Below are 17,545 nucleotides of genomic sequence, written 5' to 3'. Positions count from 1 at the left end.
TCCCCTTCGTCACTAGATGTTTCTACAGCGCTCCTCGGCAGATCTTCAAAACAATACAAACGATTCATTACCGCATTTAAATAACGTTTGAATCAATATACACTACAATGACGCACAAGTTCATTACATACTAAAGACGGTGTTATCATTGGGGTAGTCAAAATCAGCTAACTGTTCAAATCCCTCTTGATTGGACATATAAGATAACATTTTATCCCCTTCATCATTGGTTGTTTGTGTCCCAGACAAATGTAGCAAACTTCTACAGTGTATCAAAGTACTGAACGTAAACGCAAACAGTATCACAAATTCAGTTCCTCGGATTTTACAAAACGCCATTCTGTGAGCGGGTCCTGGAAGAAAGTACATACGCTATAAGTGCACCAACAAGATACTGTGCTGCTTTATGAGCTCCCATATTGCTCGTTTGGTCAATTGTAATGTCAATGGCCAATCGCAAACTTAGTTCAATCACTGACGTATAAGGTTCAGGTGTTTTCAACGACTCTTAGCAGACGATCGGCGTATGAAATGTCAAATGCGAATTGTTCTGCGCAGCGGAAGTCTGGCACGACAGTTGCTTGGTTTGCGTTTTTCTCCCTCAATGCCAGCAAGCAATTTCGAGTCTAATAGCCGGTCAAACGCATCCTAGACGGATAGTCTAAAACAAGGCAAAATTTGGGTTGTCAGTAAAGTTTAATAAACGTCTTACCGTAGCCTAACCTAAGAACAGACCAGTCATCAATTAGACAGCAAACGACTACGTCATCGCATAGAAAACAAAACAATGGCTAAATAATTATTGTTATTCATCAAAACAACATACAACTTTTAATAAGAAAAATAACATTTAAACAGTAGGAAAAAAATGAAAGAGAAAAAGTTAAATGTTATTCATACAATATAGTTACAGTAAATTTGATTGATTATGAGACTAATGAAAATATGTAAAATTGCCCAAAATAAACTTAAGATAAAAATATAAAAATTGAAAAAATACATTGGTAAATAAATAAGCCCTTTTCTAAAACAATAAATCTAATACAAATCAATAGCGAAATTAAAAGGTTAACGCTTTTGTTGGTTTACTTATTTTAACAAACAAACAACCAACAGTGAACTTCAAGGAAAATATGAATAGTTGGTTTTATTTTGTCATACCCTCCCATCTTCTCCCCGGTGCTTGTTGTGAAGTTGATCTTCACCTAATATGCCAAATAAGAAAATAAAAACATCTGTGAGAAAAGTATTTTTTACTTTTTAAATCTAGAGTCATTGTATTTAGCTTGGAGACACACTACGGATGTGCAACATAACTTTTAAAACTTTTTTAATAATATTATTATATTGTCTTTATACAATGCCATTAATTGATTGATGTTTTATTCAAAGCGTGTTAGATCGTCTTGTTGTTAAAACGTACCTTGCCAAAGCACAGCTATATTAATAAATAAAATATACTCTTTCATACCAAATTCTAATAGGTTGCACATGTTGGATTCTGATAGAGTTCATGGGTACACGGAAACACGTATATGCAAGTTAACCTGTTTAAGCTAACCACAACATGGCTCCACAATGTTAGCCACTAAAATTATAGAGTTCCTACACACAGTGGCGGTTCTACATTGAATCACTCCCCGGGCGAGATCCGCTCTGGGTGCCCCCCCATCTACTCCCACCCATCCGAGAGAAAAAAAGCCATGTTTTACCATAACTATATAAGTGTAAGACGAACCTTATATTTCTCAATTGCACAAATCCTTCAACAGAACATTTTAAAAACACAATTCTGCACAAATCAGTATAAGTTATCAGAACTTAAATATACTCTATGTACATAAATGTTGCAACATATGTACATGATGTACATATGTATCATGATGTAACACGACCAGAGAACAACAACATTAAAATATTAAGAATAATATACAAATAAAATATAGAAAAAATATTCTAAATAGCACAAATCCTTCATCACACAAAAGCAAATCTAATTATTACACTATTGCACTAAGAACAGAAAACACAAACTAAAACCTGACCTTTCTGGCCTTCCTTAATGCAAAATCATCAATAATGTCATCATACGAAATCTGCCCCCTATTGAGTTATTGATACTGATGATAGGAAGGCCAGTGAGCTGTTCTTGAGACATGGTTGACCTCAGGTATGACTTGATCAACTTTTGAAAAGCTCCTCTCTGCTTGAGCCACAGTGACTGGCAGAGTAAGTGTAATCCTGAGAGCAGTCCAAAAGTTGGGGTAGATCTCTGATAGATCCTTATCATGCATAAAAGTGATAAAATTCAAGGAGGCTGATGGTTTTTGATGGCTGACCAGTGACAGAGGATTCTCCAAAATACTTTAGAAGTGCCCATGAATTTGCAATTGAAATTGACATCAAAAGACAGTAGGCTACAGTATAACTCTTATGAATTGCAAATTTAAATAAACATGCCCTTACATGCCAAATGTCTGTCATGACTCATTAGACGCTTTATTAATCTAATCTAAGGGAGGAACAATTAGCTCCTTGGTTACTGCCTCAAATTATATTCTTTGTCACGCAACAGAGTTATAGCAAATGTTTGCCTTTGAACACATCCAGACATATGTTAATTTCGTTGGCTAATTACAGGGCCCAACATTAACCCCAATGATGGAAATAAATAATAACTTTACTTGTAACAGTTTTGTTGCAAAGCACAATCTTATGGTGAAATTAGATCTCGTGTTTGTTGAGTTAAGACCGAATTATTGTTGTATAAGCATCATAGCAAGAAGGCTAACAAACGTAAGAGTTAACGTTACCACCCATTAACATTAGCCCTTCATTGATGATGGATAACGTCACCGTAATCATACAGAGAGAACGTAGTTACATACCTTTATCTTTTGCTCCTTTCTCCGCTTCTACTTTGATTTTTTCTTATATTGGGCACCTGACGGCTTAAACCTTTTTCTCTCCATCGCTGTCATGTTTATCTGGCACTCGACAATCAATACTAAACCACTTCACCTCCACATAATCGTTTTGGATTAACTTTTTTTATTAGCCATTTCACACACAATGCAGAAAAAAAACGTGGAAAAATAGGCCTGTGCTTTAAAATTATGAATGAAATGTGCGTTATTTAGAAGAAAGTCAAGGTGTGACTGATTTTAGCCCACTAAATGGGCCCCCCTCCTTGTCCGCTCCATTTGGGAGAGGTGAACTGTCCATCAGGGGATCAGCCCCTCCCCTTTACACTTTTCACACAGCTTCTGCGCTTCTCAGCAAGCAGGGGCGGCGATTTGCCAATTCCCCACACAGACAGTTATATTATACATAATAGAAACCTGCTTTGCGGCGCGGATTATTTTTCTTTTTCAAGTGCTTGTGCCGCCCCCCACGTGTCGTGAAAATTTGGCGCCCCGGGCGGCTGCCCGGTTCGCCCGTGCCTAAAACCGCCACTGCCTACACACATGACAACAAATATTGTAGATAAATAATGAACACAAATCAAAATAAGAAAAACACAAAAACAAATACAAGACAACAGTATGTTGTCATAACCTAAGAATAGACCAGTCATCCATTAGACAGCTAATAAACGACCACGTCATCCAATAGAAAACAAAACAATTGCTAAAGAATTATTTTTTTAATCAAAACAACTTAAAACTTTTATTAAGAAAAATAACATTTCACCAGTAGGAAAAATAAAAAAAATACATTTTATTTATACAATATAGTTACAGTAAATATTATTGAATATGATAATGATAAAAAATATGGAAAATTGCCCAAAGTAACTTAAGATAAAAATAGAATGTCAAAATATATTTTTTTAAACTTGGCCCTATTCTAAAATAACACATATAATACAAATCAAGAGCGAAATTAAAAGCTTAGCCCTAATGTTGGTTTACTTATTTTAACAAACAAATAACCAACAGTGAACTTTAAGGAAAAATGAATAGTTGGTTGTATTTCTTCATCACCTCCCATCTTCTCCCAGGATCTATTTGTGAAGTTGATCATCGCATCATCTGCCAAATAAGAAAAATAAAAACATGAGAAATCTATTTTTTACTGTAATAACTATAATTAAAACGAGTCATTGTCTTTAGCTTGGAGGCACATTAGGGCTGTGCAACATCACTTTTTACAACGTTTTTAATATTCTTATTATATTGTCTTTATACAAGACATAAATTGATTTACGGGAAGTGAGGTTTACACACTGCACAGCTCTACACTAGCTTGCCTCCGATACACCATGACATGGTCTATGCTTCATTGAGATGTTGAAATGACAGCTATTGCTTTCTGGGAAACCAGTAAGCAATTTTGTGTCTAAAAGATGTCCCAAAATTTGGGGCTGTCAGTGAAAATCTAATAGACCTCTTACCATAGCCCAAGAATAGACAAGTCATCATTAGACGGCTATTAAGGACTACATGTATATGTTTAATATACGGTGAATATGGGTGTAGGCTAAAACTAGGCTGATTTGGGGTGTCAGTTTAAATATAATGGACGTCTAACTATAGGCCAAGAAAATCAAACAGTCAAAATATTAAGCTTTTATCAAGGAAAAGATTAATTTAACAACTTGATACAATACAAAATCAAAAAGTATAAAAAATAAAAATATATTAAAGAAAATGGAAAATTACAAAATATGTCTTTATTTCTTTATTAAGATTCCCAGCAACCCGTTTTCGTGCATGTCTCTTTAAACGATGAGTTACAGCATACCCCACCCCCCTTCTGTCATGTGTCTCAACAAATGTGTAGTACTACCATGGCAATGGTTCAGATGAATTGTGTTTTTCAAGCTCCTTTGCGGTTAGTTTGGTTTAAATCGGCTCAAATCATTCGTCCGGAAAATCCTTCACAGCAAACAGCGCTTGTACGGTCCCATGATGATAAAGTACACCTGCTTTATCATCCTGGACAAACAAGCAGGTTTGTACTTGGTTTCTGAGGGATTTGCACTAAAAATAAAATAATCCACTTGGTCTCTTCAAAGGTTAGGACTCTGTGAAAGCACTACATTGTATGAGGTCCACAAACTTTAGCCATGGCATCACATACACAGCTTTTACTTGTGAAAACAATGTTAGCAGCATTGTGGGTGGAATTGTGAAGATTGAGGGGCGGTAAATTTATAAAAGGATCCTGCATCCACATCACAAGCAAAATTTTGAGATCGATTTCTCACTTGTTTGCAGAGAAAGGCTTACCAAAACAAAGTTTCTCAAACAAAGATCTTGTTTTTCACACTTTCTAGGTTGTTAAATGCACCAGTGACCAGATTAAAGCACTTAATACAGAAAACAAATTGACTTATTGCTCAGGCCCTTAAGGTAAACCATTCCTTTACAGGACAAAAAGGTATATCATTTATGGTGTAAAATTTTGTTTAGGATGGTGTAAATGAATCGTAAATGACAGAACTGGTACACCCTAAAAAATGCTGGGTTATTTCTGTAAACACATTTTTGGGTTAATTGTGCTGGGTCATAATTTTGGTTGTTTGAGGTACTGTAAACACACAGTTGGGTTGCTCATGCTGGGTCAAATGGAATGTAGGGGTTCTTTCACCACTGAACAGCTGGGTTGGGTTATTTTGACCCAACCGGTTTGTTAATTTTTCCACTTCATCGAACCTTCTGGATCCTTCACGCGTCTCCTTGTCAGACGGCAACGCACATCACAGCAAGCTGATTTTATAAGGTAAATTAATATGATAATATGATTATTTTTAATAACTTGTGGTAAGAGCACACTGATTTTACTGTTTAATGCAGTATTTGATCTGTCGCTGTGGGGAGGAAGTGTTTTATTCTGTGATTGATTAACATTAAGTAATTTAGCAGCTTAGCATGCTATTTTTTTTACAAAAAAAGGCCTTAACAATCGCTTTATCGTTATATTATATATATGTGTGTACGTGTGCATATTTTTACTTTAAAAGGTTTTTATCCTTCACGTTAAATCCTCATGGAAATGTATGAACTAGCCTTAGGTCAGAAATACATGGTATAGTTCGGTTACTGTTTGCCTACTGTATGGCTTTGTAATGTTTAGTCAGAATTAGATAATTTCATACAAAACTTAATCTAAGGGGATATTTTTTCAAGTGTCTGTGACGTGCCGGATCCAACCAACTAGCAATAATTAAAAATTTAGCATTTTCGCGCTTTTTTCCCTCAGGTAACGTTACCGTTAGCTGCATTAGCTAAAAGCTATGCCTCTTAATCTCACTGATTATTACAATTAATGACAAGAATAATGTTTGGAAAATTAAACAGAAATTTCCTTCTGACACACGACAGCAAATGATAGAAATAACTGACTTTTATTCCATTTTCCAGCTGGTAAAAATACTATTGTTCTAATAGTTTTGGCCATCACTGTGTGATATATGTATCCTCAGAAGTAAATGATATACAATATGAATGTAGTGAATGAAGTAAAATACTAAAAGTGAAGTTTGAAGTTTTCTTCTAAAATTAGCATTTTTATAAGGCCTCTGTGTTTGTTCATTAAATGCATTTTAACTTAAATTTTAGTTATGTTTTAAGACTAACTGTCATATATTTAACAGGTGGGGACTTTCATGGTGGAATACTTGCAAAACGCTGAGACCAGTGATGTAATCTGCACATTTTGTGCCTTTGGGATGAGGCAGCAACGACATCCCAGACCTTCGCCATTGTTTCGGGACATGCCATTGAAACTGACTTGTTGCTCAGTTGATCTGTTTCAAGTCCTTTTCTGTGCTTGATGTTAACTAAGCAGTCTCTTCCTACTTAGAAATTTCTCCGGCATCAGTTTATCGTATTGATGGACATGAGTGAAGAGGGACGTTTTTGAGGACACTTGTAACATGCTTTAAGTTGTCACATGTATTGTCTGTTGTTTTGAGTCTTTGTTTGGCTTAGTTTTAATGGCACACTGTTTGGACTGATTCTCATGTGCCAATAATATATTTTTGACTGTTCTAATGCTGCAATGTTGACATATAGAATAGGAATCCTAATTCACCCAGTTTTGTGTTTTTAAAGAAACTGATCTACAAAAACTTGTTTTTATGTGTCTGTAGGTGTTGGATGAAATGTATGACAATTGCACCCATTCAATAAATGTAAAGAAATAAATTTAATAAAAACGCATATTTACAATTGCATTTGTTTTTGTTTTGTGTAATTGTATTACAAAAAAAATATAATTTTACATTCCCTTGAGATTATTTATTTTTATTGGTAAATATAAAAGTAGCAAGGCAATGGGAAAACATATAACCCAATGTTTAGGTTATGTTAACCCAGAAACACAGTTAACCCGACCCACTAGTTGGGTCAAACAAACAACCCAGCATTTTGGGTCAAATGGTTCAACCCAGCACTTGGGTCAAAATAACCCAGCGCGTGTTCTGTCCCATAGTTACCCAGCAGCTGGGTTAAGGTTGGGTTATTTTCTAACCCAGCAATTCTTAGTGTGTATGGCCAGGTTTGAGCTTTATCCTCAAAAAAAAAAAACCTTTATCAAAGCTTTAAATTTAAGGCAAATCAGAGAAACTTTTTAATTATTCATTCAATTTGACTTTATTTCAGACATCAACAGAGAGCGGTGGAAAGATATAAGGATAGAAAGGACCATGTGGCTTTTGGGTAAGTGTCAGATAGGCTGGTGTTACAGTAACATCTGCGGGTAATTGGGATGGTTTAAAATAATGGTGGTTATATGTGGTATGGAGGGTATCCCGGAGGCGTTGCTTGCAGGACTGTTGAGGGAAATGATGGGGGCAGCTGGTGTATCATAGGTGATTGGACTTGGCTTCCAGGAGTAAGAGTTGAAAGAAATGAGTTGAAATCCAGACATGGTCACATTTGCAAAGGACTAGGTCATGGGACAAGAGATGACAACAGGGTAACCCTGCAATAGCATCCGCATGAAATAATTTCCTCCCTGAAAAACAAACATCCAAGTTGGTTTTATAGCTTTTAACCCTAAAGAGCAAAGTAAACCTGAATACCTGTTGTTCAACACCACATCCATCATAGGGTGTAGCATAAACAAGACCTCCAGGAGTGGGTGAAGTGCGTCCACAATCAGGTGGCAAATGGCCAAGAGGAACAGGCGCAGAATTACCTGCGAGACACAAGTTAAAAACGTCTCAATACTGAATTTATTTTACAATATCCATGCCGGAGACTTTCATCTGCAATTACAATGGAAGACCAATTATCTAGCACTGGAACGAATCAAGGTGTAACAAACTTACAGCTTATGTGGATCAATTGTGCATAAACACTGGAATATGGCCCGTTTTAGAACATGGATTCAACACGTTTTTTTACCTTGTTACACTATTCATTAAAGATCCAGTGTACTGGTCAAGTGAAATTTAGTGGCAAAAGGCCAAGATGTCATTTTGATTTGGCTTTGACGAAGGATATAAAATGTTCGGTAGAGCAGTTTGCCCGTTTAGGGCTTCTGTGTAAACATGGCAAATTACATAAAACTGAATGCAACAGTTAGATTTTATAGGATATTTAAGTATCGTATATAGTCAAACTGACGCTAAATGAAACTAGTACAACATACAATTTATGGTAAATTTTGGCAGTGAATGGTCACCATAACCAAGTCACAAAAACAAGCGGGAATTCCCAACTTACCCCGACAAAGCTCAACTTGGTCCACACCTGAACCAAAGAGTTGCAAATTCATTAAATCATCACCACACCTCAGCTTTGGAGACATTGCAGCCCAGCCTCTTTCAGATGAATTTCCGAATTGTTCTTGCGTTACTTCGCTGCCCTGCAGATCTGCAATACAATGCAAGTGATTCATAAGACATTTAAAATTCAAGTGCATTCCACTTGATTCCTTTAATACCATCATGCCTGACCTTCTCTCTGACAAACTGACCCAGCTCTCCGTTTCCAGCCAAATCTGTTAATGGATCGGTAACATTGTAACAGACAGGCAGCAACTAGTGAAGCTGGGCAAACTCACATCTGGGACTCACAATCAGCAATGGTGCCCCTCAGGGATGCATGCTCTCCCCACTGTTCTTCTTTTTGTATGTAGTGCATAATTGTTTTTATTTACTTTTTATTTCTATCTTTATGTATATCTGCACTATATCTGCACCATGTGTAAACTATTTTGCACTAAGCTCCTGTTGCAAAGTGAATTCATTGTGTGTGTAGACATACTTTGCCACAAAGCCCCTTCTGGTTCCCCTTCAGTTTCAGGTTCCCCTTCAGTTTCAGGTTCCCCTTCAGTTTCAGGTTCCCCTTCAGTTTCAGGTTCCCCTTCAGTTTCAGGTTCCCCTTCAGTTTCAGGTTCCCCTTCAGTTTCAGGTTCCCCTTCAGTTTCAGGTTCCCCTTCAGTTTCAGGTTCCCCTTCAGTTTCAGGTCCCCCTTCAGTTTCAGGTCCCCCTTCAGTTTCAGGTCCCCCTTCAGTTTCAGGTCCCCCTTCAGTTTCAGGTCCCCCTTCAGTTTCAGGTCCCCCTTCAGTTTCAGGTCCCCCTTCAGTTTCAGGTCCCCCTTCAGTTTCAGGTCCCCCTTCAGTTTCCCCTTCAGTTTCAGGTTCCGGTTCCCCTTCAGATTCAGGTTCCGGTTCCCCTTCAGATTCAGGTTCCGGTTCCCCTTCAGATTCAGGTTCCGGTTCCCCTTCAGATTCAGGTTCCGGTTCCCCTTCAGATTCAGGTTCCGGTTCCCCTTCAGATTCAGGTTCCGGTTCCCCTTCAGATTCAGGTTCCCCTTCAGATTCAGGTTCCCCTTCAGATTCAGATTGCCCTTTCGTTACAGATTTCGTTTCAGAGTCGTCATAAATGGGGAAGTCAAAATCAGCTAACTGCTCAACAAATCCCTCATCTTCTGACATATCAGACAATGTTTGATCATCACTGGTTGATTCTACAGCGCTCCTCGGCATATCTGCAATACAATACAAACATTTTGTAACCGACATTTAAATTACTTTTGAATCAATATACACTACAATGATGCACAAGTGCATTACATACAAGAGACAGTGTCGTCATCAATGGGGATGTCAAAATCAGCAAACTGCTCATCAAATCCCTCATCATCAGACGGTTCGGACCACATTTTGTCCCCTTCGTCACTAGATGTTTCTACAGCGCTCCTCGGCAGATCTTCAAAACAATACAAACGATTCATTACCGCATTTAAATAACGTTTGAATCAATATACACTACAATGACGCACAAGTTCATTACATACTAAAGACGGTGTTATCATTGGGGTAGTCAAAATCAGCTAACTGTTCAAATCCCTCTTGATCGGACATATAAGATAACATTTTATCCCCTTCATCATTGGTTGTTTGTGTCCCAGACAAATGTAGCAAACTTCTACAGTGTATCAAAGTACTGAACGTAAACGCAAACAGTATCACAAATTCAGTTCCTCTGCTTTTACAAAACGCCATTCTGTGAGCGGGTCCTGGAAGAAAGTACATACGCTATAAGTGCACCAACAAGATACTGTGCTGCTTTATGAGCTCCCATATTGCTCGTTTGGTCAATTGTAATGTCAATGGCCAATCGCAAACTTAGTTCAATCACTGACGTATAAGGTTCAGGTGTTTTCAACGACTCTTAGCAGACGATCGGCGTATGAAATGTCAAATGCGAATTGTTCTGCGCAGCGGAAGTCTGGCACGACAGTTGCTTGGTTTGCGTTTTTCTCCCTCAATGCCAGCAAGCAATTTCGAGTCTAATAGCCGGTCAAAAGCATCCCAGACGGATAGTCTAAAACAAGGCAAAATTTGGGTTGTCAGTGAAAGTTTAATAAACGTCTTACCGTAGCCTAACCTAAGAATAGACCAGTCATCAATTAGACAGCAAACGACTACGTCATCGCATAGAAAACAAAACAATGGCTAAATAATTATTGTTATTCATCAAAACAACATACAACTTTTAATAAGAAAAATATAATTTAAACAGTAGGAAAAAAATGAAAGAGAAAAAGTTAAATGTTATTCATACAATATAGTTACAGTAAATTTGATTGATTATGAGACTAATGAAAATATGTAAAATTGCCCAAAATAAACTTAAGATCAAAATATAAAAATTGAAAAAATACATTGGTAAATAAATAAGCCCTTTTCTAAAACAATAAATCTAATACAAATCAATAGCGAAATTAAAAGGTTAACGCTTTTGTTGGTTTACTTATTTTAACAAACAAACAACCAACAGTGAACTTCAAGGAAAATATGAATAGTTGGTTTTATTTTGTCATACCCTCCCATCTTCTCCCCGGTGCTTGTTGTGAAGTTGATCTTCACCTAATATGCCAAATAAGAAAATAAAAACATGTGTGAGAAAAGTATTTTTTACTTTTTAAATCTAGAGTCATTGTATTTAGCTTGGAGACACACTACGGATGTGCAACATAACTTTTAAAACTTTTTTAATAATATTATTATATTGTCTTTATACAATGCCATTAATTGATTGATGTTTTATTCAAAGCGTGTTAGATCGTCTTGTTGTTAAAACGTACCTTGCCAAAGCACAGCTATATTAATAAATAAAATATACTCTTTCATACCAAATTCTAATAGGTTGCACATGTTGGATTCTGATAGAGTTCATGGGTACACGGAAACACGTATATGCAAGTTAACCTGTTTAAGCTAACCACAACATGGCTCCACACTGTTAGCCACTAAAATTATAGAGTTCCTACACACATGACAACAAATATTGTAGATAAATAATGAACACAAATCAAAATAAGAAAAACACAAAAACAAATACAAGACAACAGTATGTTGTCATAACCTCAGAATAGACCAGTCATCCATTAGACAGCTAATAAACGACCACGTCATCCAATAGAAAACAAAACAATTGCTAAAGAATTATTTTTATTAATCAAAACAACTTAAAACTTTTATTAAGAAAAATAACATTTCACCAGTAGGAAAAAAAAAAAAAAACATTTTATTTATACAATATAGTTACAGTAAATATTATTGAATATGATAATGATAAAAAATATGGAAAATTGCCCAAAGTAACTTAAGATAAAAATAGAATGACAAAATATATTTTTTTAAACTTGGCCCTATTCTAAAATAACACATATAATACAAATCAAGAGCGAAATTAAAAGCTTAGCCCTAATGTTGGTTTACATATTTTAACAAACAAATAACCAACAGTGAACTTTAAGGAAAAATGAATAGTTGGTTGTATTTCTTCATCACCTCCCATCTTCTCCCAGGATCTATTTGTGAAGTTGATCATCGCATCATCTGCCAAATAAGAAAAATAAAAACATGAGAAAACTATTTTTTACTGTAATAACTATAATTAAAACGAGTCATTGTCTTTAGCTTGGAGGCACATTAGGGCTGTGCAACATCACTTTTTACAACGTTTTTAATATTCTTATTATATTGTCTTTATACAAGACATAAATTGATTTACGTTTTATGCAAATCGCCTCGTTCTAAAAACTTATCTTGCCAAAAACAAGACTAACTTTATTTATCATAATGATCTAAAGACTAAAATATATACACGGCTTTCATATCAAATTCTAATAGGTTGCACATGTTGGATTCTTATGGAGTTGATGGGTAACGTTACACTGAAACACTTGCATGTGAGTTGATATGTTTAAGCGAACCACAACATGGCTCCACACTGTTAGCCGCTAAAATGTTAGGGTTCCTACACACATGATAACAAATCAAAACGAAAACACACACTTACACGACAACAGCAGGAATATCATATCACGCTTGCTGTTTGTCCGATTCTCTCCACACTGCTTAACGAAATGATCTCTCTCAATTCAAAATACGCTTTCTGACGAGATCTGGCAACAGTGATCGCTACTAACTTTCAAGTCTTGCGTTGCCAGAAGTTTCAGTAGGGCTACAGCTACCATCTAGCGTTTAATAATTGAAGATCGAAAATGAACCAGTCTTGACATGGGCTACAAATAGCTGGTCTGAATTGGAGCAAAATCGTGGCAACGGAAAAACATGTCAAGTAAATTTAACCAAGCGCCTTAAACACTGTTGTTTTTGTTCACATGATGGAATATCATGCCTCTCAAGTGGCCAGGACCAAAAGTAGGGATATTTGGATGCTGCCATTGTAACCGGAAGGAACCACAGTCGGGCGCTCTAGCGAGGAGGCTAAAGACCGCAGTCTCTAGCGACTGTCGCTAGAGAGTCCTTGAGGTCGGGAAGTGAGGTTTACACACTGCACAGCTCTACACTAGCTTGCCTCCGATACACCATGACATGGTCTATGCTTCATTGAGATGTTGAAATGACAGCTATTGCTTTCTGGGAAACCAGTAAGCAATTTTGTGTCTAAAAGATGTCCCAAAATTTGGGGCTGTCAGTGAAAATCTAATAGACCTCTTACCATAGCCCAAGAATAGACAAGTCATCATTAGACGGCTATTAAGGACTACATGTATATGTTTAATATACGGTGAATATGGGTGTAGGCTAAAACTAGGCTGAATTTGGGGTCTCAGTTTAAATATAATGGACGTCTAGCTATAGGCCAAGAAAATCAAACAGTCAAAATATTAAGCTTTTATCAAGGAAAAGATCAATTTAACAACTTGATACAATACAAAATCATAAAGTATAAAAAATAAAAATATATTAAAGAAAATGGAAAATTACAAAATATGTCTTTATTTCTATATTAAGATTCCCAGCAACCCGTTTTCGTGCATGTCTCTTTAAACGATGAGTTACAGCATACCCCACCTCCCTTCTGTCATGTGTCTCAACAAATGTGTAGTACTACCATGGCAATGGTTCAGATGAATTGTGTTTTTCAAGCTCCTTTGCGGTTAGTTTGGTTTAAATCGGCTCAAATCATTTGTCCGGAAAATCCTTCACAGCAAACAGCGCTTGTACGGTCCCATGATGATAAAGTACACCTGCTTTATCATCCTGGACAAACAAGCAGGTTTTTACTTGGTTTCTGAGGGATTTGCACTAAAAATAAAATAATCCACTTCGGTCTCTTCAAAGGTTAGGACTCTTTGAAAGCACTACATTGTATGAGGTCCACAAACTTTAGCCATGGCATCACATACACAGCTTTTACTTGTGAAAACAATGTTAGCAGCGCTGTGGGTGGAATTGTGAAGATTGAGGGGCGGTAAATTTATAAAAGGATCCTGCATCCACATCACAAGCAAGATTTTAAGATCGATTTCTCACTTGCTTGCAGAGAAAGGCTTACCAAAACAAAGTTTCTCAAACAAAGATCTTGTTTTTCACACTTTCTAGGTTGTTAAATGCACCAGTGACCAGATTAAAGCACTTAATACAGAAAACAAATTGACTTATTGCTCAGGCCCTTAAGGTAAACCATTCCTTTACAGGACAAAAAGGTATATCATTTATGGTGTAAAATTTTGTTTAGGATGGTGTAAATGAATCGTAAATGACAGAACTGGTATGGCCAGGTTTAAGCTTTATCCTCAAAAAAAAAACCTTTATCAGAGCTTTAAATTTAAAGCAAATCAGAGAAACTTTGTAATTATTCATTCAATTTGACTTTATTTCAGACATCAACAGAGAGCGGTGGAAAGATATAAGGATAGAAAGGACCATGTGGCTTTTGGGTTAGTGTCAGATAGGCTGGTGTTACAGTAACATCTGCGGGTAATTGGGATGGTTTAAAATAATGGTGGTTATATGTGGTATGGAGGGTATCCCGGAGGCGTTGCTTGCAGGACTGTTGAGGGAAATGATGGGGGCAGCTGGTGTATCATAGGTGATTGGACTTGGCTTCCAGGAGTAAGAGTTGAAAAGAAATGAGTTGAAATCCAGACATGGTCACATTTGCAAAGGACTAGGTCATGGGACAAGAGATGACAACAGGGTAACCCTGCAATAGCATCCGCATGAAATAATTTCCTCCCTGAAAAACAAACATCCAAGTTGGTTTTATAGCTTTTAACCCTAAAGAGCAAAGTAAACCTGAATACCTGTTGTTCAACACCACATCCATCATAGGGTGTAGCATAAACAAGACCTCCAGGAGTGGGTGAAGTGCGTCCACAATCAGGTGGCAAATGGCCAAGAGGAACAGGCGCAGAATTACCTGCGAGACACAAGTTAAAAACGTCTCAATACTGAATTTATTTTACAATATCCATGCCGGAGACTTTCATCTGCAATTACAATGGAAGACCAATTATCTAGCACTGGAACGAATCAAGGTGTAACAAACTTACAGCTAATGTGGATCAATTGTGCATAAACACTGGAATATGGCCCGTTTTAGAACATGGATTCAACACGTTTTTTTACCTTGTTACACTATTCATTAAAGGTCCAGTGTACTGGTCAAGTGAAATTTAGTGGCAAAAGGCCAAGATGTCATTTTGATTTGGCTTTGACGAAGGATATAAAATGTTCTGTAGAGCAGTTTGCCCGTTTAGGGCTTCTGTGTAAACATGGCAAATTACATAAAACTGAATGCAACAGTTAGATTTTATAGGATATTTAAGTATCGTATATAGTCAAACTGACGCTAAATGAAATTAGTACAACATACAATTTATGGTAAATTTTGGCAGTGAATGGTCACCATAAGCAAGTCACAAAAACAAGCGGGAATTCCCAACTTACCCCGACAAAGCTCAACTTGGTCCACACCTGAACCAAAGAGTTGCAAATTCATTAAATCATCACCACACCTCAGCTTTGGAGACATTGCAGCCCAGCCTCTTTCCGATGAATTTCCGAATTGTTCTTGCGTTACTTCGCTGCCCTGCAGATCTGCAATACAATGCAAGTGATTCATAAGACATTTAAAATTCAAGTGCATTCCACTTGATTCCTTTAATACCATCATGCCTGACCTTCTCTCTGACAAACTGACCCAGCTCTCCGTTTCCAGCCAAATCTGTTAATGGATCGGTAACCTTGTAACAGACAGGCAGCAACTAGTGAAGCTGGGAAAACTCACATCTGGGACTCACAATCAAGAAATGGTGCCCCTCAGGGATGCATGCTCTCCCCACTGTTCTTCTTTTTGTATGTAGTGCATTATTGTTTTTATTTCTATCTTAATGTATATCTGCACTATGTCTGCACCATGTGTAAACTATTTTGCACTAAGCTCCTGTTGCAAAGTGAATTCATTGTGTGTGTAAACATACTTTGCCACAAAGCCCCTTCTGGTTCCCCTTCAGTTTCAGGTTCCGGTTCCCCTTCAGTTTCAGGTCCCCCTTTCAGGTTCCGGTTCCCTTTCAGGTTCCGGTTCCCCTTCAGTTTCAGGTCCCCCTTCAGATTCAGGTTCCGGTTCCCCTTCAGATTCAGGTTCCGGTTCCCCTTCAGATTCAGGTTCCGGTTCCCCTTCAGATTCAGGTTCCGGTTCCCCTTCAGATTCAGGTTCCGGTTCCCCTTCAGATTCAGGTTCCGGTTCCCCTTCAGATTCAGGTTCCGGTTCCCCTTCAGATTCAGGTTCCGGTTCCCCTTCAGATTCAGGTTCCGGTTCCCCTTCAGATTCAGGTTCCGGTTCCCCTTCAGATTCAGGTTCCGGTTCCCCTTCAGATTCAGATTGCCCTTTCGTTACAGATTACGTTTCAGAGTCGTCATAAATGGGGAAGTCAAAATCAGCTAACTGCTCAACAAATCCCTCATCTTCTGACATATCAGACAATGTTTGATCATCACTGGTTGATTCTACAGCGCTCCTCGCCATATCTGCAATACATTACAAACATTTTGTAACCGACATTTCAACAAGTGCATTACATACAAGTGCATTACATACAAGAGACAGTGTCGTCATCAATGGGGATGTCAAAATCAGCCAACTGCTCATCAAATCCCTCATCATCAGACGGTTCGGACCATATTTTGTCCCCTTCATCACTAGATGTTTCTACAGCGCTCCTCGGCATATCTGCAATGCAATACAAACATTTTGTAACCGACATTTAAATTACTTTTGAATCAATATACACTACAATGACGCACAAGTGCATTACATACAAGAGACATTGTCGTCACTAATGGGGTTGTCAAAATCAGCCAACTGCTCAAATCCCTCATCTTCTGACATATCAGACAATGTTTGATCATCATCACTGGTTGATTCTACAGCGCTCCTCGGCATATCTGCAATGCAATACAAACATTTTGTAACCGACATTTAAATTACTTTTGAATCAATATACACTACAATGACGCACAAGTGCATTACATACAAGAGACAGTGTCGTCATCAATGGGGATGTCAAAATCAGCCAACTGCTCATCAAATCCCTCATCATCAGACGGTTCGGACCATATTTTGTCCCCTTCGTCACTAGATGTTTCTACAGCGCTCCTCGGCAGATCTTCAAAACAATACAAACGATTCATTACCGCATTTAAATAACGTTTGAATCAATATACACTACAATGACGCACAAGTTCATTACATACTAAAGACGGTGTTGTCATTGGGGTAGTCGAAATCAGCTAACTGTTCAAATCCCTCTTGATCGGACAT

The 17,545-nt window shown here is 37.4% G+C and overlaps 1 protein-coding gene across 1 annotated transcript; it reads right to left on the bottom strand.

Moving 5' to 3' along the window:
- Positions 1-7,855: 7,855 nt before the first annotated feature.
- Positions 7,856-17,545, bottom strand: LOC130415955 (retinitis pigmentosa 1-like 1 protein). The gene is made up of 9 exons (XM_056741998.1): positions 17,479-17,545; positions 17,259-17,390; positions 17,044-17,169; positions 16,823-16,954; positions 10,037-10,168; positions 9,222-9,947; positions 8,679-8,828; positions 8,033-8,148; positions 7,856-7,965 (listed from the first exon to the last, which is right to left on the bottom strand). The coding sequence occupies exons 1-9, from the start codon at positions 17,543-17,545 to the stop codon at positions 7,897-7,899; spliced, it is 1,650 nt and encodes a 549-aa protein (XP_056597976.1). The 3' UTR covers positions 7,856-7,896.

The sequence above is a fragment of the Triplophysa dalaica genome, chromosome 3, assembly GCF_015846415.1.
Source record: "Triplophysa dalaica isolate WHDGS20190420 chromosome 3, ASM1584641v1, whole genome shotgun sequence".
Classification (NCBI taxonomy): Eukaryota; Metazoa; Chordata; class Actinopteri; order Cypriniformes; family Nemacheilidae; genus Triplophysa; species Triplophysa dalaica.
Note: the sequence above shows the minus strand (reverse complement) of the source record. Positions and strands in the feature narration are given on the sequence as shown.

Bases quoted from the DNA above. Each gene is read 5' to 3' on its own strand.
- LOC130415955 (XM_056741998.1), bottom strand. From the start codon at position 17,545: ATGTCCGATCAAGAGGGATTTGAACAGTTAGCTGATTTCGACTACCCC. The intron at 16,955-17,043 runs GTATGTAATGCA...ATTGCATTGCAG, and splicing joins TAGTGACGACAATGTCTCTT to ATATGCCGAGGAGCGCTGTA. The intron at 8,149-8,678 runs GTAAGTTGGGAA...TGTGTCTCGCAG, and splicing joins CCAAGTTGAGCTTTGTCGGG to GTAATTCTGCGCCTGTTCCT.